Source organism: Cynoglossus semilaevis, chromosome 18 (genome assembly GCF_000523025.1).
Source record: "Cynoglossus semilaevis isolate Cse_v1.0 chromosome 18, Cse_v1.0, whole genome shotgun sequence".
Classification (NCBI taxonomy): Eukaryota; Metazoa; Chordata; class Actinopteri; order Pleuronectiformes; family Cynoglossidae; genus Cynoglossus; species Cynoglossus semilaevis.
Genome location: NC_024324.1, coordinates 1 through 16,346, shown reverse-complemented (window position 1 = coordinate 16,346; position 16,346 = coordinate 1). Strand labels below are relative to the sequence as shown.

General features: G+C 45.3%; 4 protein-coding genes across 6 annotated transcripts in view; 3 read left to right on the top strand and 1 right to left on the bottom strand.

Annotated features, from left to right (window-relative positions):
* The window catches only part of LOC103393793 (voltage-dependent calcium channel gamma-4 subunit-like), a 6,262-nt gene extending 2,503 nt beyond the window's left edge, over positions 1-3,759 (top strand). For all 3 annotated transcript variants that reach the window (XM_017041382.2, XM_008330882.3, XM_017041383.2), the window contains exons 4-5: positions 163-303; positions 378-3,759. In XM_017041382.2, coding sequence (XP_016896871.1) covers positions 163-303; positions 378-1,201 — 965 coding nt within the window. In that variant the 3' untranslated portion in view covers positions 1,202-3,759. The remainder of the gene's footprint in view (positions 1-162; positions 304-377) is intronic.
* Positions 3,751-7,138, bottom strand: LOC103393794 (voltage-dependent calcium channel gamma-6 subunit-like). Its single transcript, XM_008330883.3, has 7 exons — positions 6,951-7,138; positions 5,758-6,001; positions 5,462-5,572; positions 5,210-5,318; positions 4,951-5,025; positions 4,586-4,723; positions 3,751-4,516 (listed from the first exon to the last, which is right to left on the bottom strand). The coding sequence occupies exons 2-7, from the start codon at positions 5,956-5,958 to the stop codon at positions 4,296-4,298; spliced, it is 855 nt and encodes a 284-aa protein (XP_008329105.1). The 5' UTR covers positions 5,959-6,001; positions 6,951-7,138; the 3' UTR covers positions 3,751-4,295.
* A 986-nt stretch (positions 7,139-8,124) lies between these two features.
* On the top strand, positions 8,125-10,677 carry LOC112488561 (neuronal pentraxin-2-like). Its single transcript, XM_025065393.1, has one exon. It carries the CDS (start codon positions 9,708-9,710, stop codon positions 10,359-10,361), a length of 654 nt encoding a protein of 217 aa, XP_024921161.1. The 5' UTR covers positions 8,125-9,707; the 3' UTR covers positions 10,362-10,677.
* A 1,449-nt stretch (positions 10,678-12,126) lies between these two features.
* On the top strand, positions 12,127-14,633 carry LOC103393820 (neuronal pentraxin-2-like). The gene is made up of 3 exons (XM_025065392.1): positions 12,127-12,437; positions 12,698-12,877; positions 13,620-14,633. Exons 1-3 carry the CDS (start codon positions 12,144-12,146, stop codon positions 13,827-13,829), a joined length of 684 nt encoding a protein of 227 aa, XP_024921160.1. The 5' UTR covers positions 12,127-12,143; the 3' UTR covers positions 13,830-14,633.
* Positions 14,634-16,346: the final 1,713 nt, after the last annotated feature.

Here is a 16,346-nt window from a genome sequence, read left to right as displayed (position 1 = left end):
GGTGGGGTGTAGCTGTAACTTCTTTAGGAACTGAAGATCAGAGTCCATCGATGGTGTTGGACTTGCCTTGGTTACCAGGATAGTGTGTGTTCCTCGCACCTCCTCCTCTGCAGACTCTCCAGGAAGCCAAATTAAACCAACCCTGATCTCCTCCACCCACAGGTGTAGTTCGAGCCTCCAGCATCTTTCCCATTCTCAGCGCCATCCTGCTCTTGCTGGGTGGAGTCTGTGTTGCGTCCAGCGGCTTCTACAAGAGTAAGAGGAACATGATTCTGGGCGGAGGGATTCTCTTCGTGGCTGCAGGTGAGTCTGGAACCTTCTTCTACTTCTAAAGGTGACGTTCAGCTGCTTCAGGCGGTTCTTTCACATCCTTTCAGGCCTCAGCAACATCATCGGAGTCATCGTGTACATTTCTGCGGCATTGAGCGACATCTCCCCAAAAAAGGACGAAGATAAGAAGTGGCACTACTCCTACGGCTGGTCCTTCTACTTTGGCGGCCTGTCCTTCATCCTCGCTGAGATGGTCGGTGTTCTTGCCGTCAACATCTACATCGAGAAAAACAAAGAGCTGCGTTGCCGCTCCCGCACTGACCTCTTTAAGAGCACCACCCATGCCATGCTACGACTTCCCAGCTATCGTTTCAGGCGGAGGTCCAGGTCCAGCTCCAGATCTACTGATCCACAAGGCTCCCAAGAGACCTCACCAGTTGGCACATCTAAGACCTTCACCCTGCCACCCTCAGCTCCACCCTTCTCTGTTGCCACTCTTCCTAACCCACACCACACGAACAGCAGTGGAGGTGGAGGTGGAGACATCTCCATGTACTCACTGTCCAGGGACTCAAAGCTGGGAAGCCTTGGTGCTGGAGCTCCACCTCTCTATGGTACAGTCGATCGAGCCACGCTCTACAAGCTCCATAACTACTTCCCAAAAGAATCCAGTGGAAGCGGAGGAGGAGGAGGAGGAGGAACAGGAACGCTACCTTCGCACTCTAAATCCAACCTAGCAGCAGCAGCAGCAGCGGTGACCCAGAACACAGCTCCTCTGAACACTTCCACTCCGTCAGCCGCTGGCAGTCAGCCATCCACTGCCACCATGGAGAGAGACAGGACCAACGTGGGAACGCTGGACCGCCTGACGGCCAAAAGAGAACGGGACAGTAACTCAGACACACTCAACAGGAAAACCACCCCAGTGTGAAGCGGAGGAGGAGGTTGAAGGCCCGGGTGGAGGAGCTTCGTTAAGATTAGTCGGTACCACTGTCACTTCCCCTCACCACAAACAGTTTTCAAACATCTTCCTTACCTCAGAGTTTCCAGTTACCAGTTATCAGTTACCAGTGACCTAATTTTGAAGGTTCTCTGACTCTAACCCTAAAATCAAAGGAACCTCGGCCCAGTCTCAGAGGGGGCTTATATGGTGCAGGTGTATCACAACCATGAGGGGGCAACGTTGTGTTGCTGGTGGGGTGTGTTAGTTTATTTAAACTGGGGAGGATGGAGAAGAGGGAGGGAGGGTCAGAGTGGGTGTTTCCGTATGGTTCTACTTCCTGAAAGTAGAATCCAGTAGATGTACTTTGAAGAGGGAGGAACATCGTGGAACCTTGCGTGGTCTGACATCACGGTGTCTCTGCTCAGATGAGGGCAGTAAATACATGACCTTTGACCTTCCTTACAGTGTGTTAAGAATCACTGTTTTAATATTAGAACCACTGGGTCCTGGACCAGTACCACACTCTGGACAGGTACCAGGCCTTGTAGACCAACTTGAAAAGTATTTTCAAATTAAAAGTTTTTTTTTGTAGTGCGTCTTTAGTAAGGTCCAAATGTCACAGAGGAGTTCCATTTACAGTTCCAGTTAAAGAACAGTTCTATCACCACAGTGAATATGCGCTGTTGATTCATCTGTTGCCTTTGATGCTCATGACTTTGACCTTGATTAGTCCTACCTATTTATTTTGAAATGTTCACCCTGCGTCCCCACCCTGTGACTCAGGTCTGAGCAGCAGACAAGGTTGTGACCTTTGATTTAAAAGACGTTTTCTCTTGTTTCCTGGGGGACCGGGGGGGGGGCGGGGGGGGTGACGTCAGTAATGATGATGTCATGTAACTAATGTCATGTGTGCAACATGTTCCTTAACAGTGAAAGTAAAAATATATATTGTTCTCTTTTTCCTCCAAGTTAAAAGATTATTTGACTTTTATTTTTTCTCTAGATCAACACAAAAGACCAACTTACAATTAATAATATATATAATAATTAATTAATAATAATTTGGTTGGTTGGCCTAAAGATGGCAAAAAAGAGTCACAACAGCCAATGCACATGTACTGAGAAAGTGACCTCCCTTGGTCTAAAGAGGTGTGGACCTACCTACACCTGACAGTGTAGACCTCTAGGGGGCGCCCAAAGGAATAGGACACAGCCTTTAGCCATTAGTGTTTGACCTTAGTGGCCATGTTGTTCAACTGCAGGGGCTGCTAGGGTCAAACATCAATGTGGCCTTTTTGTTAGCTGTTGCTACAATACAGTACTGCTACAACTGATGCTAGCTACTGCTACAGGGGTCGTTAGCTACTGCAAGCATAACTGTTAGCTCCCACTAGTGTTAATTACAAACTACTATGGTTTACTACTATATTTTGCTATTGTGGATGTTTGTGGGTACTACACTAACTGCTAGCTGCTGAAATGGTGGCTGCAAGGGGGCGCTACAGTGGATTTAAGCTGACAGAGATTGCTCTTAGCTATACACTGCTGTTAGCCAAAGGTGCTGTTTTAGACATTCTGTCTGGAGGAATTTTAGCTATATTTAAATTTCACCTGGTCATTTTTATTCTCTCTAATATGACGATGACGACGACGATGGCGGTGATGATGATGATGATGATGATTATGATGATGATTCACTCAGATTTTCGGGTTCCTAACATCTCTGTTGGTTCAAACGTTGGTTCCTGACAGAACAAACTGAACGGTGTTGAATAAACACAACGTGCAGGAAGTTATTGCAGTAATCCTCAGTGGAACACTCTTCTTCATCCGGTGTCAACCTGTTCTCAGTGTCGCCCCCTGTTTTTCAAGAAAAGAAATGTGAAAAAAGGACATATTTTGAGCTGGTGGTGAATATTTTAGCTTCATCCTCCACATCACAAACGTGATGGTTTTTATCTCACTACGTCACCGCCTTGTGGCTGTCATCTTACCACAAAGTTCTTTATCCTGAGTGAATGGATTTTCATCTCCTGTGAGTTTGATGACTCACTTCATCTTGGAGACATTTTTAAACTACCTTCTCCTTCTGTCTGCACCTCCTGCTCCAACTGTCTCCTCGGCCTCAGGCCGTCAGCGGTGGAGAGAGCAAAGATAAAGGCTTCAGGGGGACCGACAGACGGACGGAGGCTGGAGGGGAAATGTGTCAGTGGAGATTATTTTCAAATCCTCCCACGATGAGGAAACCTTGATTTGTAAAGAATTCAAACATCAGAGGAGGTGCAGGAACTGATGGTTCCTGCTGGTTTTAGAACCATTAGAAGTTAGATCCTAAACCCCGACTGGGTTAGACTTGGTCCTAGTGGGTAGGGAGCCCCATGTCCAGGAGGATCCAGCAGGTTAGGGCTAACCTGTTAGTGTTAGCCTGTTAGCTGTTTTTCCCGGTTTTTTGAACTGAGACGTCAGTTGGTTAAACCAAGGTGACATTTTCAAACCGTCTGTTCAACTGAAGAGAAAAATGACAGGATTAAAGTCAATGTTTCACACTGTGTTTTATTGAGTCATTTTGTAGAAATATTTTCATTAACATTTTTCTTCAATTCAACCCAATGATGTTTGCTTCATTTTTTCTTATAAATCAACTTTTTTCATTCTCTCTCTCTCTCTCACACACACACACGTTTATAGACACAGAGAGAACACCAACATATAATAATGAAAATAATACTAATGTCAAGTGTTTGTGAAAGAAGCCAACAGTTCCTCACAGACCTGATGAAGATAAGACCAGACACAAAGTTAGTCATTGTGTTTTTTGTTTGTTTGTTTTGTTTGTTTCCTAAACAGATTGCAGCTGGATCACAGACAGAAACAGAAGCATGTAGGTTCAACTCCCAGGATTACCACAGTCTATGGTTCCTGACATTTATGATGTCTTATGGTTTTATTTTTTGTTCCAGTATTTAAGATCATGTATTTCCTGGAGAATTATATATAAAAAATCATCTACAAATTAATGACAATAAGGTTCTATGTTTTGTTGCAACCTGTTTGAGGAACAGTGTAATTCCACCTCTAACCACTAGCTGGGGCTGTCTTTGTGAGTGAGACACTTCATCCAGGGACTGAATGGCAGAGCCAGCAGCAGGAAGAGGACGCCACCTATGATAAGGACAGCGCCAGCGCAGCCGATACAGGACACGGACCAGGAGAGTTGATGATGGAGAGGAACTGTGTGGTCACTGGAGAGGAGGAGCAGGACCGATTGATGGAAGACCAACAAGGAGAGGAGGACCAGGAATCCTGGGGAGACAGAGGAGCAGGATGATGGAGCGTCATCAAAGTGCCGCCAGGAGATGGCGATGTTCTCACCTGACAGGATGAAGCAGACAGACGCTGGTTTCAGGAAGAAGAGAACTTCTCTGCTGATGGACATGGAGATGCAGATTGCTCCCATCACCATCAGGAAGAGGCTAAAGAGAGCCAACATGGCTGCCGCTACGTTCAGATCTGGACAAAGAAGAAAGGAGTGAGGAGACGCTGACAATCTCATCTCTGCTTCTGAATTCTGGGGGAGTTGGTTCTGGAGGAAAGTTCTAGTATCTGATGGTCAGGTGAAATCAGTGCAGAGACAAAGAAACACAGAGTGGACGAAGAGGAGACAAAGACATTCAGACAGGAGGATGACTAGAGACGCTAAAGGAGGAGCAGCAGGAGGAGGAGCTGGTGTGACTCACTCTTCTGTGTCGTCTTGTGGAACATCACAGCGTCTTCTCCTGTGGTGAAAAACTTGAAGTAGGAGCAGTTTGATTCTGAGGAGGAAACAAGAAGAGGAGGAGGTGACAACAAACATCACACAGAACTGAACCAGAACACCATCATCACATGGTCCTGATCAGAGCTGGTACCACACGATCACACACTGGTCTGGTCCAGTCTGGTCCACAAACACAGCCATCCATCAGCCATCACACCAGGTGGGGTGTTTAGCGTCACCTCCTGGCAGCTCAGCAGGTCCACAGCTCTCTCTCTCTGGGTCAATGTCGCTCACCCACAGAGTCTTGGTGCAGCCCTTCCATAGACCGTAGTGGGTGGTCAAACATGTCTGTGGAACCAGGAACAGAACAAGAAGAGAAGGTTCTTCAGCTTTGAAGAACTCTTGTCTAGGACCAATAGTTCTTGGTACTTTTAGGAATATTTCCATGGTGTAATTCCAGAAATACTGCTAACTTAGTTAGTGCAGTTTACCTGGTTGTTGTAAAAACTCTTGGGCGGGGCCAGCTCCACCCAGAACTCTGTCCCCACTCCGAGCACAGTCAAAACCACCCCCACGATGGCAACAAAAAAAGCCAACTTGATCTGGAGACACAACATAGTCCAAGAACTAAAGATTCATTTAGATTCAAAACCAGAACCAGAACCACAATGGTTCTCAAACATCAGTACTTCAGTTAGTTACCCCTGTCCATCGCCTCTCTACCCCCTCTCTCCCCCCGCCCCCCTCTTTACCCACACTCTGCACCACCTCTTCCCCCTCTCGTCACCTTTCCCTCCTGAGCTTCACTCATACTGTTTCCTGTGGAGGTCGTCCTGCGTCGCTTGGTTCCTCCAAATGTGCTGCGTCCACTCATCAGACCGGCCAACGTCTGGACCGATGCTCCAGGGGCGGAGCCCGCCACAGTTCCTGAGGCAGCAGGCACCACGGTGTGTCCGTCCTCATCGGTCATGAAGAAAGCCGACCACATTTGGACAAAGTTCAACACAGTGATGGGATGTCCAGCAGCAGATCTTGGGGGGTGAGGGATGAGGGGAAGAGGGGGGGGGGGGGGGGGGACATAAGTTCTCACAGTTTTCATTGAAACTTCAGTGTTTCCTTCAACATCCATAACTACAAGTTTCACTCAGCCCTCTTAGCTTTTCTTAGCCTTTTAGCTACCTGTTAGCCTTTCACTGTTAGCTTGTCTGAATTCAACAGTATTTATTGTAGCTTCATTAGGCTTCATTTGGCATTTAAAGACAAATATTAACAACAAAGTGATTATGATAATAAAGCACGATTAGCTCCTACTACTGCTGCTGCTGCTGCTGCTACTGCTGCTGCTGTTACTTCTGCTGCTGCTGTTACTGCTGGTGCTGTTACTGCTGCTGCTTCTGCTGTTACTGCTGCTGCCGCTGCTACTACTGCTGCTTTTTCTGCTGTTACTGCTGCTGCCGCTGCTACTACTGCTGCTTTTACTGCTGTTACTGCTGCTGCCGCTGCTACTACTGCTGCTTTTTCTGCTGTTTCTTCTGCTGCTGCTGCTTCTGCTGCTGCTGCTTCTGCTGCTGCTGCTGTTGCTGCTACTGCTGCCGCTGTTACTGCTGCTGCTGTTGCTGTTACTGCTGCTGCTACAGCTGTCGTTACTGCTGCTGCTGTTACTTCTGCTGCTGCTGTTACTGCTGTTACTGCTGTTACTGCTGCTGTTACTGTTACTGCTGTTACTGCTGTTACTGCTGTTACTGCTGCTGCCGCTGCTACTACTGCTGCTTTTACTGCTGTTCCTGCTGCTGCTGCTACTACTGCTGCTGTTACTGCTGCTTCTGTTGCTGTTACTGCTGCTGCTATTACTGCATAGGTTTTAACTTATTATTAGCCTGAGCATCAGACATCTGAAAAACCAAAAAATATATGTAGTAAGAACACAGCAGCAGGAGCAGCAGGAGCAGTCTAGTGTAAAGTATAAAGTCCGGTTCTTACTCATTAGATGGAGACGACTCCTTCTCCTCCTTCTCCTCCTTCACCTACTTCTCCTCCTCCCATTGGACACAGAGGACAAATGGCAGCAAAGCACGATGAAGGAGGTGGTGAGGAGGCCGTCTGTCGAGCTGCTGCACCGGGTCTCTGAAGAGAACCTGATCTGTGTGTGTGTTAAGGTGTGTGTGACCCCTTCAGTGTGTGTGTGTGTGTGTGTGTGTGTGTGTGTGTGTGTGCGTTTATGTGTGTGTGTGTGGTCACACTGTTTCCAAAAATAATCCAATAGCAGAAGAGTTCCTGTATCTTTATAGACCTCCACTCCAGCAGCAGGAGCAGCAGGAGCAGCAGGAGCAGCAGTCAGGGCAGATCCATTACACCCCCTCCCCCCGCCCCCCTAAACCTAACCCACTAATGTACTACAGCACATGTGGAAATTATTTTCATTATCTACAAACACAGAACATGTATAACCCTCCCAGCAGGGGTCCTTCCTGAGCCAAAGCCACTGGGCTCTTCTGGTGCCACAGCACAGAGCTCCATGTTTTATGTGGCTGTACACTGCCAACACTGTCTGTGTCTGTGTGTGTGCGTGTGTGTGTGTGTCATGGCTGCGTCTAGTTTTGTCCCCCACCTGTTAATGACACTAAAGCCGGCCCTGGAGACTAGTCCTGGATCAGACTCCTGTCTGACTGTTGCTGCCGTGTGCTGAGTGAAGAGGACAGAGTGCAGTCACTGATTGGATGAGGATGAGGTCATGTGGTTAGAAGTTGGCAGTGTAAATGTTGTAAATGGTGAAGGGTGTAGTGTTGGACTGGAACAACTCCAAAGAACAAATCCAAAGACACTGACGAAGCTCACTTTTAGCTTTAACTAGCAAAGTATGTAGCAAATGAAAAGAAAACAAAATATATATTTCATTGGAGCGCACACATGTTCAGTTTTACTTTTGTTTTAGAGTTATAGAGATGGATATATTTTTTGGCCTGTGCTACATCAAAGACTGGTTCAAAGCCCAGTTCAAGGCAGATGTTGGTTTTTAATCTCACTTTAAACCAGGGGTCTTCAAGGACCTGAAACTGATGAGTTAAAACGTTTCCGAAAAAATAACTAAAAAATGTCCAATTATGAAAAAAAAAACATAATGACTCCCACGAAGTACCACTGGAGATCCTCTAGAGGAGGTCTGCTTTAAGGCTGGGACAGTGCATGTTTGTGCAGAGAGAGAGTGAAGCTAATCCAGATTATCTGATCCTTCTAAAGCTGATCAGAGACTGAGAGGACGAACAGCTCGGACTCTTCAGACCTGCAGGTAAGACTTCTTCAACTGTTCAACTCATTTTAGATAAAGCTATTTTATATTTGATAGTGATCATGTGACATGACACCCGTCATGTGATCAATGACCACCTTATTAGCAGAACTAATATCGGAGTTGTTCACATTTTCTTAGCTCCTTGTGTGTGTCGTCTTTCACACACACACTACAGTGTGTGTTCACATTAGTAGCGTTTTTGACAAGGGCTACAAACAGACGATGGTTAAACACCAGGGGAGGCTAGAGCTCCTAAAAGCTGTTAGTGCTGCAAAGACCAAATATTTGTTTCACATTTAGTTAACTAACATATGTGACACAACCATGCAGCAAAAATACCAACAAAAAGCTAGCAATGCAAAAATAGTTAAAAGTTAGCACAGACATGGCTAATTGATAACAGACCTTTAATTGTTTGTCATTTTATGGAAATGACAAGCAGAGATAACAGAGAGTTACCAAACTGTTCAAGGACCTGTCTGTAGTTTCCAGGATTCACTTGGGAATATTTCTCCGCACTATTTTCTTTTATTAGTTATCTATCCTGCATGGAAAATGAACCGAGTTCTAGTACTAGTACTGGTCTAGCCTTTGATAGTACTCAGTGATGTTAGTGGGTTAATGTTACTGCAGAGGAACTAACGTTTGTTACAAGTCCCAGCAGTAGCATCTCCTGACTTTTGACCCCTGCTCAGGCACATGTTGGTCTTCATCCACACATGCCACAACATTGGCCTTACTTCAGGTTGAAGGGCGGGTCAAGTTTCTTAGGCAGAACCTGGAACCTGCAGCCAAGTCCTCATTAAAGAGCATTGAAGCCAACCAATCCTATTAGTCCATGAACCTGACCAAGTGGAGGAGGAGGAGGAAGAAGACAAGGATAAGGATAAGTTCCTGTCGTTGGTTCTGCTGCCACTAAAGAAGCACTTTGTTCATGTTAACCTCATGCTCATGCCATGTCATCTGTATTTTTACCATTAGAGGTGAAAGAGATGTGGAGGGCTGAAAGGTTTGTTCTCCAGTCAATGTAGATCCTCTCCGTGGTCTGGACACTGAGGTGTCTCCTGGTTTTACATGTCTTTTCCTGTCATGTCCTCCAGGTTTGATCACTTCCCTTCCGATGGGTGACATCACCTGGTGGGAGGGAGTCCCAAATCTCACCCTTAAACACACACCAAGGGGACCTCTTTTATCTGTCTGTGGCGTCTGTTAAGAAGAGGACCTCGTGTGACACCTCAAGGTCAACATAAAGGACAAATATCCTGCGAGTTTGGCACCACCCACTGGGTCTCTTTGGAATATCACCTTGACAGTGTCAGGACATGTTTTACTCTGATAGCTTCCAGTCTATCCTCACTTTTCAAACTCCCCCGGTCATTGTGGAAGCAGAGCTAAAGTCTGGGAGGTGCGTGTTGTTTGTATAAGGTTAAGTTGGACTCTGATCCAGTATGTTGATAGGCGTCAGTCCCCTCAGATTGTGCGTTCTTTGTTTTGTAATTTTTTACTACTTCCTGTCTTGTGCCACGGCCACAGGAGCTTTGCCTGGTATAGATTTCAGTTATGGGATTAGCCCAAAATTTGTCTGCACTCCAATTCCCCCAGAGGCAGATCCAAGCTGCTACTCTCCACCTACTGTGCCCCATGGACCCAGCAGTTCCACCCACAGTGATGGAAACTGGCGAGGGATGATGTCAGATGAAGCTAAAGCCACCATTCTACACCTACGAGAAAGTCTGGTCAGACAGAAGGAGACTATCCTGGACCAAAGAGAAACCATCAGGGAGCTGACGGCCAAGCTAACAGTGTGTGAAGGCTTTGGTGGCCACCATAGCCCTGGTCACCACAACAGTCATCACGATGATCACCGTGACAATCATGAAGGGCATCACAGCAGCCACCACACCACCTTCTCTCACCATGGTCCTTCAAGCTATCACAGCAAAGACCATTACACGCCCCACAACAGCCACAGGTCGGACCCCCACCACAGGAAGAACCCTTCTCTCAGTAAACAGGGTTCCTTCTCCCTAGAGCAGACCAGTAAGATGCTGCAGACACTGAAGGAGCGGCTGGAGAGCCTACAGGTGAGTCTTCATAACTGACAGGTCCAGTGTGTTTGTGTCTCATGGTATGGTTCTCTCTGGACTCTGACAGAGGATTTTCTGAAACACTGAGGTGTTAATGTCAAACCACAATCCTGGAATCCCGCACTCAAGAAAAACAGCAAAAAACTATGTCAGTCAACTGGTATCGAACAGATCTTCAGACTCTGTCCTGGTCTTTAGTACACTCTCACTGGATTAGAGTTAGTAGGCCTCTGTTATAAAATTACAAATCAGATTCAATGGTTGACGAACAGTAGACGAAGAGACATCGTCATCAAAACAGGGATGACCTCGTTAGTCTAACTTCATGAGGTAATTTCCTGCGTCACTGCTGGTCATGAAGAGCTGAGCCACAGAGAGCTGCCAGGAAAATCCTTCCAACTGGGCTTTCTGAGACATTCTCTGTTTAAGCCACAGGTCACTGACCTTTACCACAGACCACTATATGGTCAGGGCCCTCAGAGAAAATGAATGAAATTAGAGTAATATGTGATTCATCTTTCCCTGCAGCACAGACAGTAATGATCCATGTCTTGATTACTACAAATATGTTGTAAATATAGCTTTATATCATTGGCTAAGACCTGCTCAAGCAGGATGCTGCCTTAATTAGATTAGACCTCAGATCCGACCTCAGAACTGGGTCCAAGTTTGATTCCCATGAGAGGAAGTTTTAGGAAAACAGGACAGTGGAGAAGGACAATTAAAGTTCTGTTCTAAATTTAATCCACATGAGATTAGGAAACAAACCCAAGACTTCACTTACAACAAATGCTGCTTACTTCCAAATGCCCAGCTTGTGGAACTAACCCTTGATTGGGAACCACAAATGTTTTATTTAATTTTTCCAGAGCTCCTGATTTAGTCCAACACCACAGGCAGGGAATAAGAAGCCCAGATAAACAGCTTAGTGCTGAACCAGGTGACAGGTGGCGTCATTTGTCACTTCACTTTTTTACCTCCTGAACATATAGATGGGGCATCAGTGCGCCAGCAACTTTGGTGTTTTGTTCATGATTGTATTTTTCTGTTTTCAGGCAAGAAACTCCTCCAGCTCCTACTCCAGCTCCTTGAAGGAACTTCTGGAGCGGAAAATCAGCACTCTGGAAGAACAGCTGCACGCCTACTACAGAGATCACCGGGAAAACAGTCACCATGATGACCAGCATGGAGGTCACAGCGTCGATGCTCACCATAGTTCTAGTCAACTTACTAACAACCGGCATGACAGCCACAGCTACAACCACAATCAGCACAGCAGCAGCCAACGCAACAACCATCACAGCAGTTACTATGACCGCCGTCATGAACATGACCATAACCTTCGCTACAACCGACACCAAGGACACCACCACAGTCCTCTTGACGACCACTATGATGACCATCACAGTGAACATCATGACAACCACCATGAACATGGCCACCATGGTGACCATCATAATAATCACCATGACGACTACCATCGTGATGACCACCATAATGACCACCATGAAACCAGTCATGACAACCATCAAGACAGCCATCATGGCAACTATGACCAACCTGTTCCAGGGGAAGGGCATAAAAAGCTGGAAACAGTTCTGGGTCATCTTCACTACAATAACCATGGTAACAGCACAGGTCATGTTGTCTGAAGTGTTTCTGACAAGCAGCTGGTCATTTGAGCGAAAATCACTGATTTTCTCTATGGACTTTGGTTTGTGACCTTAATGACTGAAATTCTCTGTAAGATTCTGTGGATCTCAGCTGGTTTAACCTTTTTTGACGTTGTCCGTGTTAATGTGTTTAGTTCTATTTTTAAAGAATCTACGTTACCCCACAGGAGGCCACAGGAAGCAGAGGACTTCCAGCTCCTTCCTGCTGGACTTTCCCATGCGAACCAACTACATGTACGGCAGGATGAAGAAGAAGTTGCTGAAGGAGATCTTCGCTCTGACCATCTGTCTTAGGATGAAGGCGGGGGCAGAGTCTGGTCTGGGTACGCCCTTCTCCTACGCTGTCCCAGGTCAATCCAATGAGCTGGTGCTGATGGAGTGGAGCAGCGACCCGCTACAGCTGCTGGTCAACAATGAGGTACAGAAGAAAAAGGATTGGATTAAAATACAAAAAGCCATTGAACATGGAACCCTAGCGCCCTCTTTTTCACTATGTCTTAATTCAGGTGTTTGGCTAAGCTACTAGCATGTTCAGGTATCTTTGCTGTTCTTTTTGACATATTTCAACAGTTATTTCTAAACTTTAAGTTCTCTACTCTAGTGTTTGTTGCTACATTTGAAGTTACTCCCTAACACTAGTTGTGATGTGAACTGGTTTCTCTTCATCTGTTTTTAAAGGCAGCAACACTTCCTGTCACATTGACAGACCAAAGGTGGCATCACATGTGTGTGACGTGGTCGACTGGTGACGGTGCATGGGAAGTTTTTCAGGATGGAGAAAAGAAAGGTTCAGGACAAAACCTGTCAGCCTGGCACACCATCAGACCAGGGGGAATCTTCATCCTTGGTCAGGAGCAGGTGAGGAGAAGGACGAGTAGCCTTTTAATCTAGAAACTGAATTTTCCAACCCAATCCCTTTCTCACACCAAATTCTAGAAAGAAAAAAGGTAATTGTAGATCAAAGAGCTGGTGATCCACTGCTGCCTCTTGTGGTCACTTTGTGTCACTGTGGTAAATCTAAACAAAGTAGTGAAGTCTTAAAATAACACATTTGTATTAAATAATATAACTATGTTATTGAGTCCTTTTTTCCTCTCACAATGGGGAAATTCATAGACAGTCCACCCACGTGGGCAGGAGGCTAAGTATGTGGTGCGACTCACGGGCTGCCACAAGGAAACTGCCATTAGGGATAAGCGGTTCCTTTGGGGCTCAAACCCAGCACTCCCAGGACACTTGATGCAAATGTGTAAAGCAGACGTACTAACCACAAAATTGCTGTTTTGCTCTATGGACTTTGGTCTGAGCTAAAATCACTGATTTTCTGTACAAAGTTTGGTCTGGGAGAATGGCAAGAGCTTAAGATGTGAATCTGTCCCGAATCATAGACTTGTCAAAGTCTAAATATCTTGGATAAGCTCAACAACTTTAGAAACTTTCAAACTTGAAGTATCATGTGACCTATATAGTCTACACTATATTCCATGTGTGTAAATAACTGTGATCGCAGACACTTCAGTTGGTAATAACAGTGTAACAAGTGTGTCACGGCTGACTTGCCTCAGTTTTGGACATTTATGCTACATGTCTCCTCTCTCAGGACATCATGGGTGGACACTTCGATGTGACTCAGTCCTTCTCTGGTGAAATGGCTGATCTTCAGTTTTGGTCCACAGTCCTTACTCCAGACCAGATCCGGAGCCAGGCCTCCTGTGCTGGACACCTCTTGGGTGATGTCTTGTCCTGGTCCCAAGAGTCAGTAGAGCTGCTCGGTGGACTGAGACAGTTCCCATTTGAACCTTGCCACTGAGAGGCGACACTAAGTTCATGCTGTGTGAGGATCAATGGAGTCAAGTTTGGAGAATGTGATCTTGACCAGGATTTTTGTCCAATGAACGCTGACCTCCTCCTCCTGCTCTTATGTTTATTGTTCTCCATCCTCACATGTTGCTAACCCCCCCCCCTCTAAAAAAGACCAACCATCTGACTTTATCTTGGCCAAATGAAGTATACTACAGGCTGGTCTAGAATTGGCCTTCACCTGGTCTGGTCTGGCCTGGTCTGGTTTGACTTGGTCATATCTGTATGTATATTTCAAACCAGACATTTCATAGATATTTCAAACAAGCTAAGACCAATCACATGACAGAGAAATACACACACACAGACACACACACATACACACTACTGTATTCAGATTCTACGTTAACTCTACTAAAGTTCAGGTTTCTGGTTTAATGTTTATAAATTAGTAATAAATACTTCAAAAGTATGGTTTGTCGTGTGTAATATTGACACCATGACTGAAAACCTGATACAGCAGCTCCTGAGGACGGTCTGAACCAGTGGACTGAACCAGACTTCAAACTGAAGTGACTGTTTCCTGGTGTCCGTCACCAGGACAGAGTAGCCCAAACCGGCCGGACAAGCACCCAGCTGCAAGGAACAGATGAGGGACACCACAGCCCCCCCGACCCACGGAGATCGCCAAGGAACAACGGAGACCGACAAGCACCCACTCACAGCGATCACCCACCGGCACTGACATAAATTAAAACCCTTTAAGAAAATAGATCCGCCTCTCGCTGTGATTATGGGTCAGGACAGAGGTTCAAGTCACCGATGTAACTTACGTAAATGGTGTTGTCTGAATTATTTTTACGAAAAACCATTGTCTAAATATTCCTCAACAGTACTTGTGTTGACGTCACCAGTGGACATGCTAATATACAGTATTTCCAGAAATCATGGCTGTAATATTGCTTGTTGCTTTTTTTATTGCTTTTTTGTGCAAAACACTGTCAGAGCCGAGTGTCTTTTTAATTTCAGTCCAAAATAATTAGGTTAAAACTAATTTAATATTAAGCAGATAGACTTCTAGCTTTATGTTTATTCATAATTACCATAGTCGATATTTTCAAATCTCACGGCTTCAGTCCACCAAGTCTTAGATTGATTACAGACCGACTGCTTTGTTTGAAAAGTGTCCAAAAAATAAAAGAAATTAGATTGTTAAAAACGTTTATTTTGCTCCTGGTGCAACTTCCACATCATTCTAGGTGTGTTGTCCCGGGGGGGTTGTTTTTTTCCTGAGTGAGGGACTTTTCTTCCCAACTGTTAGTACAATAATAACAATGCAGAACTCTTTATTAAGTCAATTCTATATTATAAAAAGTCAAAGTCAAATCCCTAAAGTCTCATTGTTCCACTGTAATATTGTCTTGTTCTGTTGTTATTAACAGAGGTGTTAAAACTTCTGACTATCTCTGTTTCCACTGTAAACACAACTGTGCTAACACTGACACTGTCCAGCCGGACCAAACAATAAAAACTAACAGTTCACAGACACTCAGCTGAACTACTGACACAACAAGAGACTATAATACACAACAACAATAAGAAAAAGGCATTCAAAAAACTGTAAAACCTGCTGAAGTAGAGTCTGACTGCGTATTTTCCAACGCTCCTGAAGTAGCATGTGAGGAGTGGGACCTGGAGAGAGCCCTGATTGGCCACCCTGGGTTGGGGTCTGTGTTTATTGGCAGACTGACACCAAGGGACATGGTCCGATTGGTGAATGGAAGATAGAGGGAGGGGTGGTGGTGGGGTGGTCTGTTGTCAATCACATCAATATTGTCAGTTATTCTGTGTTTCAAATGCTGCCATGGAAAAAACAGATGTTCAATACGTCATCTTCAAACGGACATTTTCTTATTGATGTGAAACATTTTTACTTCCTGTCACTCCAACTGTCTGATTTTAGTTGGGTCATTGAAGTGGATCCTGTAGTTTTTTAGGTTTTGGTCAAATGCTACCATCTAGTGGGCACATTTTTAATGCGTCTTCAAGCAGCCATACTTACAGTATATAAATGTATGTACAGCGTTCCCTCTCTATATTGGTCCTCCTTTCGCTCCCTCTCGGATTTCTTTTTAAATCCGTTCCGTGGAAGTTTCGCTATATCACGTTTTTTTACGGGAAATTTAATTTCCAATATTTTCATGATACAAAATTTAAAATTTAACGTCCTACGATTTTATTTTTAGTTCTTAGTGTAGTGAAGGTTGTACAAACATCTCAGTTAGCCTCACCATCTCATTAGCCCCTCCCTCAGTCCCTCCCTACGCCCCTCCCCCTTATCCAGGTGTAGTATATAAGGCCTCCAAATCGCTCAGTTCTCTCTCTGTCTGCTCCCTGGGGAGGTTGTCTGTGCTGGTTCAGGTAGGGGATATGCTGGTTCCTCTCTTTTGTTCTTTTATGTGATAGATTTGTGCCCTTCCTTCCATTTTATGTGTGTTTTGACCAACTTCCTCTTTTGTTTGGCCTG